At 37.1% G+C, this 23,687-nt stretch overlaps 1 protein-coding gene across 1 annotated transcript in view; it reads right to left on the bottom strand.

Moving 5' to 3' along the window:
- Nucleotides 1-219: 219 nt before the first annotated feature.
- The window catches only part of LOC116864098 (UDP-glucuronosyltransferase 3A2-like), a 49,126-nt gene continuing 25,658 nt past the window's right edge, over nucleotides 220-23,687 (bottom strand). Inside the window, exons 3-8 of the mRNA XM_032851325.1 lie at nucleotides 15,787-15,792; nucleotides 12,160-12,268; nucleotides 9,463-9,994; nucleotides 3,376-3,607; nucleotides 1,673-1,892; nucleotides 220-534 (exon numbers count right to left, since the gene is read on the bottom strand). Of these exons, the coding sequence (XP_032707216.1) occupies nucleotides 258-534; nucleotides 1,673-1,892; nucleotides 3,376-3,607; nucleotides 9,463-9,994; nucleotides 12,160-12,268; nucleotides 15,787-15,792 (1,376 nt within the window). The 3' untranslated portion in view covers nucleotides 220-257. The remainder of the gene's footprint in view (nucleotides 535-1,672; nucleotides 1,893-3,375; nucleotides 3,608-9,462; nucleotides 9,995-12,159; nucleotides 12,269-15,786; nucleotides 15,793-23,687) is intronic.

Raw genomic sequence — 23,687 nt, forward strand, 5'->3', positions numbered from 1 at the left:
GAACACTAAAAAATAAAATTAAATTTAAAAAATAAAATAAAATGATCAATTTTATAAAATATATATTTTACCACAATTCAAAAGAAGAATCCCAAGCGTGCTTCACAAGAATTCTTAAACACAGGCAGAAAATAGGGAAAAGAAATTTTGTGCCACCCTCAAGTGCCAATATAGGGAAGACACAAGGGGTTCCCTGTGCTGGGGAAAGCCTTCTACAACCAGTGGTTCCCCAAACACCCATCAAGGCAGCACCTCCATCAGGCCTTCTTCAGCTTCCTGGCTCCACACAACCACCTGGCTACCATGCCCAGCAGCTTCCCACAGAGCCACAGGGTGCCCAGGGTGACCACCAGGAGGAACAAGAAGACATCCAGCAGGTACTGCTCATGCCATGGCTGCTGCAGGCCATGGACCTTGAGGTGGGTGGCACCCTCTGTCTGGAGGATGTGGTCGATCCAGCCCACCAGCCTCTGGGCAGGGGTCAGGGGGTGGGAGTGCCTGATAATGCTGGCGGCCACTGCTGCTGACTTGTACCTGTTAACAGAGACAGAGGTTGGGCGTTACTCATGTGGTCTCAGAACTCTTAGATACCTTGTGTCATACACACACACACACACACACAATTTCATGCATATGCACAAAAGACTCAGTTTCAAGGAAAAGTTATTGACCTGGCCTTATCACAGTCTAGCTGGGTCTCATGGAAAAGTTCTAACTGGTCTATCCATGCAAAGATCCATGCCTAGTGTGAAAAGTGCCAAATTATAAAAAAGTGACTAAATTTAAGGATGAGTCTCTATCCAGGGAGCTTTTGGTAGGCTAAAGGAAAAAGTATTTATGAATATATGTGATATAACATACACCCAAATCAGGGTAAATGACCTTGAGACCCTAATAAGATATTCAGTTCATCATGGTTACCACATCTTTATGCTAGATGGCAATTTACTTAAGAGAACATGGAGCCTTTTACTGACTCACTTAGTAGAAATACATCCCACCTTACTTTCTGGCAAGCCCTGTGCTAGGCCCTGGGAACACGGAGAAAAAAGAGACACACTTGACCATCCAGGGGAGCTTACTTTCTATTTTCTAATGTGAGGGACACACAGTGAATTAAAACAGAAAGAAATGGAGGTAATGACTAATCCTGAGAAGGGTTAAGACAGAAAAGTGAATTATGATTAAAAGTGGTAGGAGGGGGGTGTATTTAGGACAGTCAGACAAAGACTGCCTGCCTCTCTGAGGAGAAGACATTGAAGATGAGTTTGGCTGTCAGATGAGTCAGCCCTGGGAAGAGAAGGGAAGCATGTTCTAGGGAGCAGCACTGACAAAGGGCTGAATCAGGAAACAGTGTGGCATTCTAGGGGACAAGAAGGCAACTTCCTGCCTCAGTGTAATTCTACTATAAGCACTCCCAAAATATAAGAACTCTCAGAGATCCTGTGTAAATAATTCAAGACGGTCACAACAGTTAGGGAAGAAGTTGTTCTCAACATCTAACCTGAATTGCTTAGTCTTGTTCTCAGACATGTCAGGTGTCAGCACCACACATATAATATTCCACGTCTGGAAGTTTCAGCTTTCATTACAAATAAAAGAACCATATAGTGCCGTATGTGTTTGACAGTTTGTTTCATCCAAAGTGACCATAGGCCAGAGAGCTCCATACCTCTTGTCTTCAATGACTTCCTTCATCTTCAGAGCCAATGTCTCTGCCTTAACCTGCTTTAACTGGATAGAGACACCAAACTTTTTGGCTTCTACTCGGATCAGGTTGTCAGCCTGTTCTCGAAGGACAGGAATCCCTACCATGGGTACACCATGTTGGATGGCCTCCATTATGCTATTCAATCCACCATGGGTGACAAAGAGACGGATGCGTGGGTGAGCTGTTGCAAATCAGGAACAGAGCAGAATATTTCAGGGTGAAAATTTTCAGAATACCAGGCAAATTTCCAAGGACAGAAAAACTACAAAGGGATCTTAAAGCATGTTGTAAACATGTATTTATTGATTTAGCTTAGGACATACTCAGTGGTATATAATCCAAGATATAAAATTCTGACCTTGTCTCTGTACAGAGATTCCTCTAAATCAATCTATTTAAGAGGCAAAACCCAGGAAAAGTTCAGAGAACAGTGCTAAGCAAGACATATTCTTCTTCCCATTGACCCATTAATCCATACACCCATGCACCCATCATTCTCTCTCCACCCTATTTCTCACCTTCCCTCTCTTTCTCTGTCCTTTCTTAGACTCTTCCAGTGTCACTCTGTCTGTATCTTCTCTGGTTTTCTATCTCTGACTGTCTCTGTCTTGTGCTCTCTGGGTCTTGTGCTCTCCCCTTCACTTCCTTTTCACTTCCCCCTTATCTGAAATGTTAACACTTTTATTGACATCACATCTCATGTGGCATTCATCAAACTTGTACTATATGTGTTTTCTCCTCAAGTTCATAAGAAATCCTATAAAGTAAGCTATGATGGACCACCCAACTTAGTATTTCTAGTTTCTGTGTGCTCAGTCCACTCTTATTTAGAGAAAACTAAAACAAGTGTTGATAATGAAGAGTTCATCTCAAACACTGCCTCTCAATACAGATGTGCATCACAATCTATGAAAATCAGAATCCTTTTTACCTATAACAAGTCTTCTGAATAAACGTGCAGAACCCTCTATTTTAAGTTCCAATATATTTTTGAGCCATAATTGGGGGATGAACCTCTGCTGCAGGAAGTGGTTGTGGTACTGATGGGCTCCAAAAAATGACACAAGGACAAAGAAAATGTATTGGGGTATAGGGAGTTCTCTGTTACCAAAGAACCGATGGAACAAATAACCAGCTGACAGGTTACTCAGCTTCATACATAAATATATTGCCACACTCTTTACAAATGATAAATATCAATTTTGTGAGAGCATGAAGACATCTTTTGCAGGGTAGGAGAATATACTAAAATGTATGGGAGTGTGTGTCTGTAGTGGCACACGGTCTAACAGATATTCAAGAGGCTAGGAACAACAGTGGCAACAAGAACCCCAATATGTGTTCTCAGAGTTCACAAACTGTCTTCATTTGTGTCTGGGTTACCTTGGTCTTTGCCAAGTAGTGTAAGGTCAAAATAACCTGATGATAATATCATTTCTGGCCACAGGTATCAAAACTAGAATAGAAAGAAAGAAAACATGGCATTTTTAGCCATTTGGGAAGCAGATCCTGATTTCCCAAGAACTCCAGCTGGCTGTTCCATTCCTGTCCTCTAAAGATTATCTTTAGATACTAGATGCCCTTCCTCATGTTGGTGGGGTTGCACAGTGGAAACTTAAAGATACATAAATGGAAAGAGAGATGTAGAACTGAATAGTTCTTACCTAAGAGGTCATTCTGAGGAAGCCAGTCCATGATTTTCACATTTGCTGACAATTTGACGTCTTTGGACCAATGAGAAGAATTACACTTCCATATCACCCCTTGAGACAGATGAGCAAAGGCACTGTTCATCTCCCTGAGAACTTCCTGGGACTGATAGATACTCACAAAAGAGCCCAGGGCCACAAGGACAAAACCAGAGTCTCCAAATTTGGCAATGAAATTCTCCAACTCCTAGAGAGAGGTAAGAAAGGAAAGGAGGTGAACAAAGTTGTTGATCAAAGCCTAGACAGCCGTGAAATGAAAGTCGACTTTTTGCTGAATACAAACCTCCTATCTGTGCCTAGAGCTCACTGTCTTGAAGTTTCTCCTAGCCTCTGGACAGCTCAGTTCCCTCTGCACTCTGGTCTGGTGGTATTGAAGTCATTTCTCTGAGACCTCAAGACACATCCTACCATACAAACACGTTCAATAATCACAGATGAATGTGATGACAGCTGTAGGTGTCCAGCCACTACCACAATAGTCCAGGTTGCCCTTTAGGAACTCAGAGCATACTAGCACCAACATCTAGATCCAGGACTTACATGTATAACAATGTTTTATAGAAGAGCAGGGTCGAGGTGGTAGAAATCTCTTCCTTCATTGAAAACATGGCCCCAGTACCTCATCCCTCATTCTAGGTGTTGGAGATATGGTCATTTCGGAGTGTTCCAATGCCAAACCAGAGGTGCTAGTGCCTGGGAGAGTGCCAGCTTCTGTCCTGGCCCAGTAAGAGGCAGCATATCTTCTGGAGGCTTAGGTAGATGCGGGGGAAATATTTCTATTATTGTCTCCTTCGTATGTTTATTAGCCATCTGTCTGTCTGCTGTGTTGAGGGGTTAGCCCATTTTAAAATTATTGGTCTTCTCAAATTGAGGGCTGCTGGAAGGGAGGGAGATGAGAGGAATGGGGTGACTGGGTGATGGACATTGAGGAAGGTATGTGCTATGGTGAGTGCTATGAATTGCGTAAGACTGATGAATCACAGACCTGCACCCCTAAAACAAATAATACATTATATGTTAATGTTAAAAAATTAAAAAATAATAATAATAAATTAAAAAATAATGTGCCAGAGGTTAGCATAAAACACTATTAATCTATTAAAAGTTTAATGATAAGAAAATAACATTCTTGTCAGTTATGGATAAAAAAGGGAAAATAAAACCTCCATTATTTCTGGATTAAAAAAATTATTGGTCTTTTTTTACTGTTAAATTCTAGCGTTCTTGTATACTGTGTATATTTGTGTGTATAAAGTGCTTACTTGTGTATTTGAATAACTGTTTTTAAAGATTAAGGAGGAAGGAAGATTAAAGGAGGAAATGTATTGCAATGAGCACTGGGTATTATATGCGAACAATGAATCATGGAACACTATATCAAAAACTAATGAAGTACTGTGTGGTGACTAACATTACACAATAAAATTTTTAAAAATGAGAATATATTGTGACCAAATAGGATTTATCTGGGGATGCAAAGGTTCTGTATCAGTTACTGATTTCTGAATCAGTAACTGTAATCTTATTAATAAACTACTAAAGCAGGGGGAAAAATGAAAGATAGGTCTCTTCCAAATACTTTCTCTTGTTCTTATTCTTGTGGCTCCTCTCTATTCTCTTGACAGTGCCTATCCCGAACAGAAATTTTAATTTCAGCTTCACACACTTATCAACTTCTTTTTCTGTATAGAATACAACTTGGGTTTTGCATTTTGAAAGTTTTCACCAAACTCTATTTCATCTAGATTTTCTCTGACATCACATTCTAAAAGATTTATATATTACCATTTGCTATTTATATTTAGGTCTGTGGTCTATTTGAGTTAATTTTCTTGAAGTGTGTATGATCTTGGCCCAAGTGTATGTGTGTGTATGTGTGTGTGTATGTGTGTGTGTGTGTGTGTGTGTGTGTGTGTGTGCAGATATCCATTTTTCCTGCACAATTTTTTGAAAGTCTGTGTTTTCTCTATACAATTGTCCTTACTTCTCTGTGAATCATCAGTTTACTAAATTTAGGTGGGTCTTTTTGAGGTTCTCTATTGTGTTATATTGACTCTTTTCCTAATCTTCTGCCAATATCATTCCATCTTGATTATTGTAGCTTTATAATAAGTAATGAAGTTGGTAATGTCAGCCCTCCAACTTTGTTCTTCATCTTCAATATTGGGTTGGCTCTTTAGAATTTTGGTTCTCCATGCTAATTTTAGTATCATTGCATAATTATCTACAAAATAAGTTGGTGAGATTTTTATTGTGATTGCATTGAATGTATTGATCAATTTAGAGAGAACTAAATACTTGACAATATTGACTCTTCCTATCTATGAACATATTCTCTCCACTTATTTAGATCTTTGATTTCCTTCATTAGACCTTTGTAGTTTTCCATATATGGATTTTGTACATATTTTTTTAGGTTTATTCCCAAAGTTACAATTTTGGTGATGCTAACATAAATGGTATAGTGTTTTTAATTTCACATTCTTCTGTGAATTGTTTATATATAAGACTGTTTTTATACATTAAACTTGTATCTTGTGACATTGCCCTAATTGCTTACTAAAGTTACAGGAATTTTTATTTGATTTTTCTTTTTCAGAATTTTGTATTGGACCATCATGTCGTCTGTGAACAAAAGCAGTTTTATTGATCCCTTCCTAATCTATATGCCTATTATTCCTTTTTCTATTATTTACCTAGGACCTCCAGTATGAGGCAAAGAGGAGCTAGTAAGAGGACATGCTTATCTTGTACCTGATAGGTTGTCCTTTCATTTTCTATGTAATGCCCTTTGATACAGAGCAGGTTTTAATCCTGATGAAGTCCTATTGATCTACTTTTCACTTTGTTACTCATGCTTTCCATGTCACATCTATGAATTCATTACCAAATACAAGTCCATGCAGATTTACGCCTTTCCTTTCTTCTGAGATTTTTCTTCTCAGATTTTTCGGCTCTTAGTTCTTTATTTAGGCCATTGATCCATTTTGAGTTAATTTCAGTATGTGGTGTGAGGAAGCCTGAAATACATTCTCTTTCATGTGAAAATTCAGCAGGATCAACATCACTTGCTAAAGAGACTATTCTTTCCTTCTTTGAATGGTCTTGGCACCCTTGTCAAAAATGAATTGGTCACAGATGTATGAGTTATCGAACCGTGTTCTTTTCCATATTCTTTTGGCAATTCAGGGTCTCTTAACATTACCATATGAATTTGAAAATTGGTTTTTTCATTTCTATAAAAAGAAGAGGCCATTGAGCCATTGATAAGGATTAGATCAAATCTGTAGATCACTTTGAGTAGTAGTGTTCTCTTAAAAAGATTAAGTATCACAATCTATGGTCTGGAGATGTCTTTCTATTTATTTAGGTCTCCCAGAATTTCTTTCAGCAAATTTGTAGTGTCCTGTGTACATGTCTTTCAACTCCTCAGTTTAATTGGATCCTGTTGTAAATAGAATAGTATACTTAATTTCATTTACAGATTGCTCATAGCTGCTGTATGGAAACACAACTTGTAATTGCACGTTGATATTTTCCCATGCAACTTTGCTGGACTCATTTATTACATCTAGTAGTTTCTTTCTGGGGTATGAATTCTTTGGGATTTTCTCCATAGAGAATTATGTCATATGAAAAGTAAACTATTTCTACATTGTCCAATTTGGGTGCCTTTATTATCCTTTTCTTGTCTACTTGCTCTGTCAAGGGCATATTTGAATAGCAGTGATGGGAGGGCATCTCAGACCACTGATCTTAGGCAGCACAATTGCAGTCTATCATAATGAATGTTATGCAGAGAGTGTCCCATGGACTATCATGTTCAAGAAGTACCTTTCTACCCCAGCTCTGAGTATTTTTATCATGAAAAGGAGTTAGTTTTGTCAAAAATCTTTTCTGCACCTCTTGACATGATTTTTTTCTTCCTTTCATTCTAATGACATGTTGTATTACATTGACTGATTGTGTTATTTAATAAAATATTCTTATTTCCTGAAAAGTTATGACATAGTCTGTTTTGTGTGGTATTAATTAGTATATAACCACCCCTAGATGATTCTTAAGAAGTTTCTGATTTAATCCTCTAAAAATGAGTGTTAATACACTTTTGTCAATTCTTCAAAACATTCATTTCTTCTTCCTCTGCATTGTTTCGTTGTCCCCAGCTCACAGCCTTTGCTCTATTGTCCTATCTGGCTCTATTTTGACTCCATCCAACACTACACCAAAGATCTACCAGCCAAGAGACCATTTAAAATCAGCTTTGCTGTCTTTTGATAATTATAAGATTAATATAAATCTATTACTTAAAATTGAAAAGAGTAGAGCATGACATCAGAATAAGAAGCTCCATGCTCTCACTCCCCAAAAGAAATATTAAAAATATATATATTTAAAGAACTGAAGATGAACTCTATTCCAGGCAAATGTGTAACCAGTCTCACTGAATACAGCAAATAGCTTTGAAAACACCATCTGATCAGAATCCCTACCCCCAGCATTGGATATTCACATGAACAAGAATAAAATCGACCCTCACCTTACACCATACAAAAAACTCAACTCAAAATGGATTAAAGATTGAAGTGTAAGACATGAAACTACAAAGCTCTTAGAAGAAAACATAGGGGAAAACTTTCATGGTATTGGTCTTAGCAACAACTTCACAATGATTAGCACAATGCAAAAGAAAATGAAATACCAAATTCAATATGAACAAACACCAAAACAAACAACAACCATAAAACCAACTAGGACTACATTAAACTAAACTAAAAGCTTCTGCATGGTAAAAGAAAAAATCAACAGAGTAACAGACAACCTACAGAATAGAAAATAACTACAAACTATTCCTGATAAGAGATTAATCTCTAAAATGTATGGGAAAGGCCTACAACTCCATAGAAAAAAGTTTAAAAAATCTTATAACCCCATTAAAAAATAGGATAAGGACTGAAATAGACATGCATCCAAAGACAACAGGCAAATGGCAAACAGATATATGAAAAAAGGCTCAGCAACACTAGTCATCAGGGAAATGTAAATCAATGCCACAGTGAGATATGAATTCACACCTATTTGTATGGTTATTATTAAAAAACAGAATACATGTGTTGAGGATATGGAGAAAAAACAACTGTCATGTACTGTTGTTAGGAATGAAAAATGGTGAAGGCACTATGGAAAACAGTATGGAAATTCCCCCCAAAATTAAAAATAGAATCACCATATGATGGAGCAATCTGATTCTCTTTCTATACCCAAGAGAATGAAAATAAAGATCTCAAAGAGATATCTGCATTCCCATGTTTATTGATGCATTGTTCATAATAGCCTAGACGTGGTAACTAACAGAATATACATTCAAAAGATGACTGGGTAAAGATACTGTGATATATATATATATATATATATATATATATATATATATATATATGATATGTATATATATAATAGAATACTACTTACTGCTTACCCTTCAAGGAGGAAATTTTCCAATATGAAGAAATGAATCTTAGGGAAATTATGCTAAGTGGCATAAGCCAGAATAGCACATACTGCATGAATGAACTTAGAGAAAGCATCAAATATAGTCACATTTTAGAATCAAAAGTGGGAGTTGGTTTGCAAGGGTGGGGAGGGTGAGGGAAAAGGGTAGTTGTTACTCAATGGAGGAACAGTTTCAGGTAAGCAAGATGAATAATATCTTACAGATGTGAGGTACACATGATCCCTATAGTAAATAATTATGTTTTGTACTGTTAAAAATTTGATAAGGGTGTAGATCTCATATTAAGTGTTTTTACCACAATAAAATCAAATTTGAAATAGAATCAAATACAAAAAATATAAAACCAGAAAAATATAAAAATAAATATGTATTTATAGTAAAATATAAAATAAAATAAAATAAAAATATATATCCTCATTGTTGTCCTTCTCACACTACATCACTCCCAGTTCCTACTGGCAGGGGATCCACCAGTTCTGCACTAAAGAGCTCTCCATGAAGTCCATATTGAGAGCTAAGGTTTCACTTACTTGTGGTACTGGTTTAACAGGTCTCGCCATTAAGCCTCCAACATACACAGTGTTGGGAAGCAGAGGCCGAGCAAACTCAAGGGCAAAGTCAGAGTTAACAAACCACAGCTCTGCTTTCCTTAGAAGATGAGACAGAACTGGCCTTGAACCTTCTGGAAAATGTTCCTTGATGATGTTGTCAAATATAGACTGGACTTGCCGTTGATTCATGGAAAAACCAAAGAACGTCAACAAATTCCTCAGTCTGCCCCAGAAGTCCATGTGGTCAGTTAGCAAGGAAGGGAATACTGGAACATAAGACACAGGGCTTGGTAGCCCAAGGTCCAAAGTGCCAAACTGGGTGGGAAGAATTGCCACGAATGGCTTCCCAAGCTTCTCAGCAACCAGGAAAGAACAGAAGTCAAATGCTTCAACAAATATCAAGTCAAAGTTCTCATTTTTCAAGGAATCCATGATATCACCTCTCTTTAGCAAATCACTACATCGGATTCCCATTTGTTCCATTAACTTGAAAATTTTTTCAGGTGTTTCCCTGTAAAAAAAAAAATTAATGGCAAATATTCATTGGAGCTGTAATTTCACAAAGCTTAGGAGAATCTTTGGCTCAAAGAACACATCCCAGGTAAGTAATATCATATCTGGAATCAGCCCACATAATTTACCAGTGTCTAATGAATACTCTGCTTTCGTCACTCTGCTCTGGGTGTTTCTGCTTCCTAAAATGTTCTCACTTCCTCCCCTCCCCTTTCTCTGGCCAACCCATATGTATTCCCTAGTAAGGTAAATTCATGGTCCTTCTAGTTCATCTTTTTGTTCTGGTTTAATTTGTTCTTTTTAAGGTCATTCTACATTGAAAATATTCTCTGTCACTAGCAGATCTCAGAGTCCCATGTCTAGTTGATACATTCTGTGATGTTCTGTTGAAGTTAATTTGTTTCATTTGTTCTAATCTATCTCTTCCTACCTAAAAAGATTAACATTTTTAAACAAACAAAAATAAAAGCCTATTTGAAGCTAATTATTATCCTTCCATTTCATGCCAGCTGGAGTATTCACGAAAGTTCATGCTAAAATTTTACCACTATCTATTAAGACTCTTGTCTATGACACCATTCCAGGAATTATTCTCTCAATGTTTTGCCATCAGTGTCTACAAGGAATATGACCTTTTTTATACAGCATATGGGTGATAGATGAGAATATTCTTGATGAGAGGTTACAGACCAGGTGCTTTGGAGACTCCAAAGTTGGGCCTCCTAGTTGAATGAAGGACTGAGAGAACCAAGGTCCAGCAAACCTGTAACCTGTACATATTCTACTCTACCAGCCCACTTAAAGAAGGACTATAGGTGAGAGCTTATTAGCAATATGCAGATATACATGGGATTTAAAATCACCTTCATGTGACAATAGATGCTCAGCTGAAATTATTCTCTATTACATTATAAGAGATTTTATATAAAGAAATATTAGTTAATATTGTTGAAAATTCAAGATATGAAGTACAAATTCTTCAAAAGTAGAGCATTAATCATATTGGAAATTAAGTTAATCCATTGAAGAAATACAGGAAAGTGCTGTGCTTCACATATTATGCCATATCTAACATGTGTGTAAAACTGGTCTCTAAAATAATCAAGTGAGGGAGAAGAGATAAGACATATAATTTTTAAATATGTGAGTAACAACACAAGATGAAATAGACAAAGTTTCAAATGAGAACTTTAGATCAGATCTCGTATAGATGAGAGAATTTGGTCTTCTAGTCTGACTAAGGAAAAGGGATTTATGGAAAAAGGAAGATTTTAGAATCACCTTGTAGCAAGTAAAATTTCTATGGAAAGAAGGGAGATAGAGATGAGGCCACTGTATTAACCCAGCAGGAATGAATTTGTGCCTTTTCCCTATAACATGATAAGTGACAACTTTCTATATTTCCCAGGTAATGAAAACATCTCTCAGGTTACCCTCTCACTTTGTATCACCAAGATATTTGTTTTTTTTCAAATGAGTTTAAAAGACAGTGATACAAAGTATTAAAAAAACAATATTCAGGGGTGCCTGGGTGGCTCAGTGGGTTGAGCCTCTGCCTTTGGCTTTGGTCATGATCTCAGGGTCCTGGGATCGAGCCCCACATCAGGCTCTCTGCTCAGCTCGGAGCCTGGCTTCCCCCTCTCTCTCTGCCTGCCTCTCTGCCTACTTGTAGTCTCTTTCTCTCTCTCTGTCAAATACATAAAGAAATCTTTTTAAAAAACAATATTCATAAGCATCTTTCTATTCTTGAATTTTTGTGAGGGTAAGGGAGGATAAATAAGTATTACATGGTGGGTCTCACTTTCCTAGCAACAATGAGAAATTTAAGTTGTCTAAACCACCTTCTTTGTTGTAGAGTATGGAAACAAATATCTAGGTGAAATGTTGCCTGGAAGATCCAGAAGAAATCCTCACTATATGGAAATACATACATGTATTCCCTCACTATATGGAAATACATACATGTTTGCAGTGGAATAGCAACAGTACAAAGACTGAATGATTGGGAGTGCAAAACTCATCTACTCCATCCATCCACTGCCACCATCATTGATCTCCCCATCCATTCATTCATGCATCTATACATGCCAGTATCCATGCATGCAACCATTCATTTCTATCACTAAAGTGGCAAGTGTTTCATTCAGAGAATAAAGAAATTACCTGCCAAGCCAAGCTTCTGTCACAAAGAAATCAAAAAATGTCTTAAATTCTTTTCTATGATCTTCAGATGGAAGCCAACTGATAACTTTGTATGAAATGTTTCTCTTTTCTAAAAAAAAAATTAAAATTAAAAATAAAACACCAGTAAGAAAATGTTTAATGATACCATACAACCCTAATTAACAATGACATGATGATATCATGTTTGTTTACTCCAAGGATTGTATATATACTCAAATGTTTGCTTTTTGAACTTTGGTTTGTTTTGGTTTTCCTGCTTTCTTATTTCTTCAGTCATGCAACCTGCTAAATGTTATTGAGAACCATATAATGATACAGTCACTTTTACTCATTTTAAAGTAAGAGAAGTTTCTGTTTAAAGTTTGCACTTAAAGGTGTAACCAGTCACCATTTTATAGGTGAGAAAAGAGTACCAGATAATTGGTCCAGAGTGTACATATAGTGAATGGTACACTTCATATCTAAATACATATTTTATCCCAGCTTCCCAGGCATCTTCCGTCTATAAAAAGAAATCATTTTCATTAAAATTAAAAGTGATATATGCACAGGTTTTTCACTCTGCCAAAAGAATTACCAAACTCTAGATTTTAAAAAGCGGTCTTCTGCAGCCCTATTCACATCCCAGAATTTCCTCCATAAGTCATGTGTAAAAGAGTCTGACACTATTTTTGAGGTTGGACTAATGACAGCTTTCAAGCTCTATCTCCCCCTTAAACTTCTGGGACATATCTTGGCAAACAGAGAAGAAAGCCTCAACATGCCATCTCTTAGGTGAGGAGGAGTTTCAAGCCAAGCAAGCCAGGCCCAAGTAGGGGAATCCTCACCTCCACCCTACTCAGAAGCTTCCATAATTGGCATTTGGGGACAAAAGTATGGGAGTAGCCTTTCAGTGGCCCTGGCCATGTGTCTCACCAAACCTGTTTTCTGTGTTAGCTTAGATTGTGCTTCTGAATCCCAGCATGAGCCGTGATTGATACTAGGCTACGTAGAACCCTGTGACCCATGGTTGTGTGTCTCAAGTACTGTCCCCATTACAAACAGTGCTCTGGGTAAGGATGATTCCAATTTACAAGTACAATGAATGGTGTGAAGAAGGACAGTCACCATGTCATAGGTAGGAAGGGATCCACACCTACAAAAGTAGAAATTACAATCCTAGAAAATGCTTTTGCTACCACTGCCAATTACATCTCTGTAGCTTAAAGAAAACCTTGATTAAAAGAGGAACAGGGAAAAACACTGATGACACCCCCATGGAGTTAATTCAACAGGTTCATTCAAACTCATTCTCAGGTCTCTCAAAATCACTGCTAGCGAGGCACTGCTACCTAGCCTTGATGATACTAACTGGGGCACTCTGAGGGAGAAACTTATAAATATGAGCAGGTTAGAACAAACACCGACCCAAAACACATCTAACAACAACCCAAACAAAGAGGAAAGACAGGGGGAAAGCAGGGTGGGAGAGTCAGGAAAGAAATTAAAACAGAAGTCTCAGCTTTGATACATGTGGAATTTAACATTACTTGTAAAAAGCCTTTATAACAGAAGAAAAGCACAGAATGGCTTTTGTCCTCTACATCAAAGCTTCTAAATTACTTTAAACATTGAATGATATATACCAATGACAAACCTTACTCATCTTAATGAATACTTGGGCAAAAATAACAGATACATAAGAAGAGCTCAGTGAATTTATCAAAGAAATTCCTGTACTCTAAGGAGTCAAAAATATTAGTTATAGAGGACAGATTTGCATGCCCTGTCTTAACTACTGGGATTAAACATCCCATAGTCATAATAGCCATTTTTTATATTATCTCCTGGTGGCTATGGTTGCTCTTATGTAACAAGTCATTAACAAAATAAAGTTAAGGTTTTAGCATTTACAGTAATTTTAACAAAAAGGGACCCTTTGGATCTGCCCAACATATTAAAACTGTTAATACATCCAAATATATATTAAAAGAGTATCTTTAAGAATTATAATAAGAAATTGGAAGGGGAGGTGAACCATGAGAGACTATGGACTCTGAAACACCATCTGAGGGTTTTGAAGGGGCGGGGGGTGGGAGGTTGGGGGATCCAGGTGGTGGGTATTGGAGAGGGCACAGATTGCATGGAGCACTGGGTGTGGTGCAAAAATAATGAATACTGTTATGCTGAAAAAATAAAAAAAAAATTTAAAAAAATTTAGAAAAAGAGAAAAAAAGAAATTAAATAAAATTTAAATAAAATACCTTAAAAAGGGATTATAATAAGATTTAACCATTACATAGAATATGTTAAGCAAAGAGTGATTATCTCCACTGATTCTCTAATTAATAAAATTATAATAGCCTAATTCAGACTATTCTTAAACCAGCAAAGAAGTAACGATGCCTTGCAGTGGATTACTATAAAGCTATGGACATGACCTAGCATACTAAGACCCCCCATTTCTAATTATTACTGAAATTGCAGACTATGTCTAAGTACTAATAGATGCTTTACATGCATAGATTTGGCAATGATTCCTATTTGGCAATCAATTCCTATTTCAACAAGCTCTCAGCTGCAGTGTCTCCTCACCTTCACTTTGGCAGGAGACAAATCATTTGTAACTGCTTTCTTGTGGACTACCTCAACAACCTGCACACAAGCTTTCCCGGCAAGACCTTAACCACATTCAGTTTTCTCCAGAAGCTCATGTATGACATTGCATCGAGAACAACCTCTCTTTGCAGAGATTCATCCAGCACATGCACTCAGGACACAAACATTCACACAGGAGCTCACAAGAGGGATGTGCTGCTGCCCAACACAAAGCACAAGCCGTGGCACCTCAGTTGAATTCCTGTGAAGAATTACCTGTCAGTTGAAGGTCTTTCCATCCCTGACACCATCAAGAAACAATTATTGGGGGTGCCTGGGTGGCTCAGTGGGTTAAGGGGCTGCCTTCGGCTCAGGTCATGATCTCAGGGTTCTGGGATCGAGTCCCGCATCGGGCTCTCTGCTCAGCGGGGAGGCTACGTCCCCCCCCACCCTCTCTCTCTCTGCCTGCCTCTCTGTCTACTTGTGATCTCTCTCAAATAAATAAATTTTAAAAATCTTAAAAAAAAAAAGAAACAATTATTGGGGTTCACTTCCATCATGAGAGTATAGGAGCTTTCCTGGACACACATTCAAACAGAAACTGGTCAAAATTTTCTTTTATATGTACACACACAAATTCAACTAAATATACATAAATGCTGAACAGAAAAGTTGGTCAGAAGGTAGTGGTGAATATTCTAGGAAGATGGGGGAGAGCCAAGAATCTGTCTGTGCACCTAGATTGTCATCTAGGTGTCCATCCGTCCGTTGTCCATTGTCCATTGTCCATCCGTGCCCAAGAAAAGGATCAGAAAAGGTCTGAAAGTACCAGAATTTATGCCTCAGGTTGAGCCTCACCAGAAAGGCAGCCTGACACAATCACAATACAAGAATAATAAGCAAATTAATAGCAAAAACCTGCAAACTCTGGAGAAGGGAGGAGAGTCTCATCTCCAGATTTAACACATTGTTAAATTCAACTGGTCAGTTTTCAACAAAAATCATAAGACACACCAAGAAACAGGAAACTGAAGCCTATTCAGAGAAAAATAATAAATCAACAGAAATTGTCCCTGAGAAAGACCTGACGGCAGATATACTGGACGATGACTTTAAAATAACAGCCTTGAAGATTCCCAGGCAACTAAAGGAAAATGGAGAGAAGGTTACAAAAAGTGTATGCAAAGTAGAAATGTCAATAAAGTGTAGAAAATCTAAAAAGAATTCAAACACAAATTTTGGCACTGAAAAATGCAATAAATGAAATGAAAATTTCACTAGGAGGATTCAAAGGCAGATTTGAGCAAGCAGAAGAAATAATCTGTCAACCTGAAACTAAGACAATGGAAATTATCAAATGCAAAGGACAGAACGTTAAAACACTGAAGAAAAGAACACAGCCTGAGGGACCAACATATGCATTGTGGATGCTCGGAAGAAGAAGACAGAAAGAGAGGACTAGAGAGAATATTTTAAGTCGTAGTGGATGAAACCCCATAAACTGAGTGAAAGATATGAATAGAAACATCCAGGAAACTCAACAAACTCCAAGGAAAATGAACTCAGACACCCACATCAGGACACATTATAATTAAAATTTAGAAAGGTAAAGAGAATAGTAAAAGCAGCAAGAGAGGGCACGTAAAATGATGAGACTTGGTGTTCTATGCAACTGAGGAATTATTGAATGCTGTATCTGAAACTAATGATGTACTCTATGTTGGCTAATTGAATTTAAACTTAAAAAGTAAAAATAATAAAAGCAGCAAGAGAAAAGTGACTCATCACATACAAATGACTGATTTACTCAACAAAAGTTTTTCTGGAGGATGTCAATGAGATGATGAATAGATTTCTTTTTAGAGAGGGAGGATAGGCATCCGAGGAAAGAGAGAGAAAGAGAGCCTCAAGCGGTTTCCTTGCCAACATGGAGCCAGCCATAGGGATGGATCTCACAACGCTGAGATCATGACCTGAGCCAAAATCAAGAGTCAGATGCTTAATCAACTGAGTTGCCCAGGCACCCCTAAAGTTATCAACAGATTTTTAATCAGAATTTTGGTGCCCAAAAGGCAGTGGGCTAATATATTCCAAGTGCTAAGAAAAAGAATGATCAACAAAAAATTCAGTATCTGGCAACACTTCAAAAGTGACATTCCTATTAACACATTCCTGGTAAACAAAAGCTAAAGTAGGTTGTTACCACCAGGCCTACACTGACAGTAGGGAGCCCTCCTGGGAAAAAGGAGGCCACCAGATAGTAACTCAAGAGATACGGAAAAATAAAGACTTTAATAGAGGTAAATGCATAGGAAATTATATATCTAGTATTATGGCAATGCTTTCTAACTTGACTTGAGGTTTCTACATGTTTTTTGAAAATAGTACATTTTTATTAAAAATGTATTATTAGTTTGAAAACAAGTATTTAAACTTTGTTTTGTAATTCCAAGTTTTCTCTAATTTAAGGTACTAACACACTTAAATTAATGATAGTTTATGTTTGGGGGCACACAATGTAAAAAAAATGTAATCTTGTGATATCTACAATGCAAGGGGTTGGGGATGAAAAAACATCATATGAGGAGAATTTCTGAATTTTGTTAAATTGTTATAAATTAAAATGTGAGTAGCATAGATTTTAGCACGTTAAATTAAATCCCCATCGTAACACACATAAAAAATAACTATAGACATACACAAAAGGAATGGCACAAGAATTTAACATTTCACGAGAATCAACTAAACACAAAAGAAACGGTAATAGAGAAAGTGAAGAACAAGAAAACTATAAGGTATATAGAAAACAAATATCAAAAGGACAGAAGTTTCTCCTTATCAGTAATTACATCCAATGAACATGATTAAACTCTCCAATGAAAAGACAGACATTGACACAACGGACAAAAATAGATGTACCCAATGTTCACAGCAGCAATGGCCACAGTCGTCAAACTGTGGAAAGAGCCAAGATGTCCTTCAACAGACAAATGGATAAAGAAGATCTGGTCCATACATACAATGGAATATTACGTCTCCATCAGGAAGGATGAATACCCAACTTTTGTATCAACATGGACGGGACTGGAGGAGATTATGCTGAGTGAAATAAGTCAAGCAGAGAGAGTCTATTATCATATGGTTGCACTTACTTATAAAGTAAAAGGAATAACATGGAGGACATTAGGAGAAGGAAAGGAAAAGTGAATTGAGGGAAATCGGAGGCGGAGATGAACCATGAGCAACTGCGGACTCTGAGAACAAACTAAGGGTTTTTGAAGGGAGGGAGGTGGGGTTGAGTGAGCCTGGTGGGTATTAAGAAGGGCACGTAGTGCATGGAGCACTGGGTGTGGTGCATAAACAATGAATCTGAGAACACTGAAAAAATTAAATTAAATTAAAAATATATATATAATCCAAATGTAATAGCCTTGTGAGGTGACAGATGCAAGCTATACTTGTGGTGAACACATCATAACATGTACAGTTGGCAAATCAATATGTCACATACCTGAAACTATTGTAACATTATATGTATCAACTATACTTCAATAAAAAGTAATACTTTAAAAAATTAAAAATAAAATGGGACTAACAGTGGAAGAAAGAGGATGGGGTCTGTGGAACCTTCCTGTACTATCTTTTCAGCTTTTCTGTAAATCTACCATTATTCCAAAAAAAACAAATGTATTTAAAAAATACAAAAACAAAAAGCCTACAAACACCCACACAAAGAAATACATGATCCAACTGTACATATTGTGTTCAAGAGACTCACTGTAGGTCCAATGAGACAGACAGACAGGAAAATGATGGGAAAAGAAATTCTAAGCTAAGAAATAGCAAAAGAAAGCAGATGACCAAATATCAATCATGATAGACTTTAAATCAAGTAAGATTGCAAGAAACAAAGAAGGACATTAAATATTAATAGATGTTCAACACAGCAAGAAGATAGGACTATTAAAAACACATATTCACCTAATGAGAGACCATAAAAATAGCTAAAGCAATAACTGGCAGCTGGATATTTCAACATCCACTCTCAATAGTGAATAGAAAAACCAGAAAGAAAGGAGAAAGAAGACTTAAACACTTTGATCCACTTGGTGTAATAGACATACACAGAACACCCTGCCCAACAGCAGCATACACATTCTTCTCAAGGGTACGTGGGACATTTTTCAGCAGAGTCCATTGTTTAGCCACAGTAAGTCTCAATAGGTGTTAAAGCATACTTATTGCAGGCTATCTAACCACACCAGGATGAAGTTAGAAATCAACAGCAAAAAAGAAAGAAAGAAAGAAAGAAAGAAAGAAAGAAAGAAAGAAAGGAAGAAAAGAAATCAACAGCAGACAGAATAGAAAATTCACAAATTATAGAAATTAACATCCTTATAAATAATGCACATATCAAAGAGAAATTACAAGGGAAATCATAAAATACTTACAGAAAATTAAAAATGGTATACAACACACCAAAAGTTATGGGATGCACCAAAAGCAGCAGTTAAAAGGAAACTTGGAGTTTTAGTGCTTATATTAAAAAGGAAGTTATCAAATCAATACCCTATTCTTCCACCTTAAAACACTGGGGAAGAAAGTGTACTAAACCTGAAACAGAAGGTAAAATTGACAAAGATTGGGGGAAACTAATGAAATTGGAAATAGAAAACCAACAGAAGTCAATAAAAGCAGAGCCAGTTCTTTGAAAAGATCAAGAACATTTACAAACAAGAAAGATACAAATTATTAGGACCACAGATGAAAGAAGGAACACCACAAATGACCACACAGAAATGAAAAGGACTATAGGAGAACGAGTGATATGGACAAATTCTTAGAGACAGAAATTACCAAAGTTAACTTAAAGAAAAAGACATTTCAAAGAGAACTATAAAGACAAAAGGTTGTTCCATTTGGGTAAAGAGCACAGAAACTCTTGCCATATAGATATCCAAAATATACCTGAAGGCTACACATGTGTCTCCACACACCAAAAACACAACACACAGCCTGAAGCAAGACTCTTTATCCTCTACAGATTTTCTGACATTACTGATCATAAATGACCAAGGCACTGTTTCATTTCTCTACATGCACAACTCTGGTCTTTTGAACAAGACATTCAGTGAAACATTCAACTCCCTCACCAGCCTCAGGCAGCAGGTCTCATAAAATGCCATAATGACTTTCTTATAAAAGATCCAACTGAAATAAATGAAACAGGATGTTCTCATCATCAGTCAAACATGAAGGGAAACACCCATTCTAGCCCCACCACCGACTACCATAAAAGCCCAAAAGCATCTCTTTTCCCTGCTCTCTCAATGTATGTTTGGACCAGATTGAGACTTTCTTTACTCTCTCCATGAAGCCTGATTATGTTATGAATAAGCCATTGCATATTTTTAAATATTTTATGTTTAAGTAATCTCTGCATCCAAAGTGGGGGCTCAAACCCACAACCCAAGATTGAACGTTGCATGCTCTACTGACTGAGTGAGCCAGGAGCCCCTAATAAACCACTTTATAACCTCTTTGTGTGCATACAAGGCTATAAATCTCAACATTCAAATCTAACTTTGGGGTGGGGAGAAGTTAGAAATCAACAACAGTCTCTCAGGGTGGCAACAACAATTTCAGAAGAAACAATAGTTTTACCCAAACTCTTCCAGAAAAGTGAAAGAGGAATACTATGCAATTCATTCTGTCAGGAAACTATTGCACTGATAACATTGCCAGAAAAAAAGAAAGAAAAAAATCCCAAGAGGGGCTCCTGGGTGGCTCAGTGGGTTAAGCCACTGCCTTCGTCTCAGGTCATGATCTCAGGGTCCTGGAATCGAGCCCCGCATCAGGCTCTCTGCTCAGCAGGGAGCCTACTTCCTCCTCTCTCTCTGCCTGCCTCTCTGCCTGCTTGTGATCTCTCTCTGTCAAATAAATAAATAAAATCTTTAAAAAAAAATCCCAAGAAAATCAGCGAACCATGGAACCACATGGACATGGATATAAAATTTAAACCAAAATTGAACAAATTACATCGAAAATTACATAAAAGAGAAAACACATTGAGACCAAGTGGAATTCGTTCCCAGTACACAAGGTTAGTTTAACACTTGTAAATCAGTCATTCATTATTTTGACAAAATAAGCAAAAAAATCATATATTCATACCAATACATGTCACAGAAGCATGAAATTAGACTTCATCAAGTTAAATATTCTGCTCTTCCAAGGAGAGTGAAAGATAAGTCATGGACTGGAAAGAATATTTGCAGATTTATATCTGATAAAAGACATATCCAAAATATCTGAAGACTCAATAATAAGAACAATTTATAATAATAATCCAATTTATGAATGGCAAATCTGGCAAACAGTTACCAGTAAAGATATATGAATGACAAATAAGCACATGAAAAAAATGTACAGCATCATTAGTGATAAAGGAAATGCACGTGAAAACCACCATGAAATACAACTAAACACTTACACAATGGTGACTAAAAGCGAAAAGACTGACCATATCAAGTAGTGACAAGGATGTGGTGTGCATAGAACTTGCAGTCACTTCTGCCGTGAGAAGGCAGAATGTTACAACCTCTTGGGAAATGGTGTGGCCATTTCTTCAAAAGTGAAATATACACCTAACATACGGTTCAGCTACTGCACTCCTACCAGTTAATCCAGAGAAAAGATAATACATGTTTATACACAGGCTTGTACACAACTCTTCACAGCAGGTTTATTTTTAATAGCTCAAATAGGAGACACCCCTAATGCCCATCAACAAGCAACTAAATAAAAACATTGTGGTAATAAATACATTGAACACTATTCAGCAATAAAAGTGAGTGAACTATGCATACACACATTATAAATGAATCACAAAATACTTTTTGCTGAGTTCAATAAGCCAAAATCTGAGGCAGCAAAATTATGATCCGATTTCTATAAAATCTACATGATACAATCTGACATATGGTGACATATTACGGATTGATAGGAAATGGGAATGGAAAGGCGGAAGAGTTGGGAGGGGAGATTACAGAAGGACATTAGACATCTAGTGAGGAACAAATATATTTGTTATCTTGACGATGTTGATAGTTTCACAGGTATAAATAAAGACATATGCTACCATATGTATATATCCAAAGATAACAAATTGCAAATATTATTTCCATACAATGGCTTAAATAATGAAGATAAGGAACTTCAATCTGTGCCCACAAGAAGATGACAGGACCATACTGAAATTCTTTACTAAATAAAACCAGACCAAACACATGCTAAAATGGTTTTTAGACATTGCACCCCAGGTAGTACAGGATATTTGTGGACAGCTGGAGAAAACATCCAAGATAGAGCTCATGGAGGAGATACCTGGCCTGGCCTGGCCATCTCCCTGAGGAAGCACATCAGATTTGGGGGAGGACATGGCAGCTGGAACTCACAGGGCAGAATACCAGTATACCACAAGAGAGTTATGGGGAGAGAAAGCTCTGGGGTTGGGGTCTTCCTGAAAACAGTCAGTGCAAACATGGGAAGAAACTACCCAAGGCACCATAAAGAAAGAAACACAACAAAACCCAGAGGTTTTACAGAGCCTCTTCTCAAGCTACTACTCAACCTTGAGAGTTAATGAAGATCTAAGGAAAGCTCCCCGATCAGCTAGATAAAGGTGCATTTTGATCTAACATCTATAAATTTCTCTCAATAGGATCTAAAATTCAGAGGAAAATAATGGTTGTAATTTATTAATCTCTATAAACCCCAGCAATAAGAAACTGACCTCCCCTTGGTAACAGCAGACTAAGATACTGGGTTTTTTAACTCCCAGGGCTCAAGTGAGCACTGCTTTGTAGATAAACTAAGGAGCCCATGAGTCTAATCAAAGCTTGAATTTCAACATAGGGCTTCCTTACATTAGCTACTGATCTCCTCTCCTGCCTCCATACCCAAAGAAAGCTGGACTAAATGACTTCAAGGGGTGGAATTATCTGGTCAGGACAATATCCCACCAGGCAGAAATTCACTTAAATGTTTGTAGGCAAGCCCCCTGAGAACCAAAGATCTAAGTCCACAGATCCCCAATACAAAGAAGAACTGTCATCGGGAATATCTATCTACCTGGTAGAAGGAGAGGTATGACAAGCTCTCTTAGGAAAAGGAAGAGTCAGAATTGCAGACAATTAAGTCCATTCAAAATTGGCATCTTAAACTCGTGATTTCAGTTAATAATTAGAACAATTCTACATCTCAGCAATATAAAATGTAGCTAACTGAGTTTTTCTGCAGCCATTTATTCATGAAAGTTGTAAATAAAAACCCTATGGGGAAGTTATCCAAGCAGGCAGTAAATGCAGGTTCTAAAGTTTCAATTTTGAGTGTTGAATCAGGTCAACAAAAATAACCCAATCACATGTTTCTTTATTTACAGACCTCCCCCAAGGTCTACTGCTCTAGAGAAAAATAAATATTCTATTTCAAAACCTCAGAAATCCCCAGTGAATGGTAAATATTGCAAGAAACTCTGGACTATTAAAACTTGGAACCAAGAATAAGACTAAGAGAATCCATGGGTCCCTTGAATGGTTAGTAGTTTTGAGTGTGGGTATATTTGTCAAAGAGGTAGAACATCTAAAGCTTTCAGCCATTCCTCAATCCGTAGAAATCACCAAAATGAAACAATCAGGACTACAACTACCATGGTTGTCAGTCAAAGCAAATACACAATCAGACTGACAAAGGGATGTGTATAGGAAGGATAGAAAGGATATCCAGTGAGCAAAATAGAAGCCAATTTAGAAGGTGATTAAACCATAACAGAGCCTGAAGTTCAACTCCAAATGTTCATAATTGCTCATATTTGTTTTTATCAAAAATGATTAATTTGGGATTTTTTTAAAGTAAAGTTTCAGCAATTC

Source organism: Lontra canadensis, unplaced genomic scaffold (assembly GCF_010015895.1).
Source record: "Lontra canadensis isolate GAN:19392208 unplaced genomic scaffold, GSC_riverotter_1.0 scaffold5, whole genome shotgun sequence".
NCBI lineage: Eukaryota > Metazoa > Chordata > Mammalia > Carnivora > Mustelidae > Lontra > Lontra canadensis.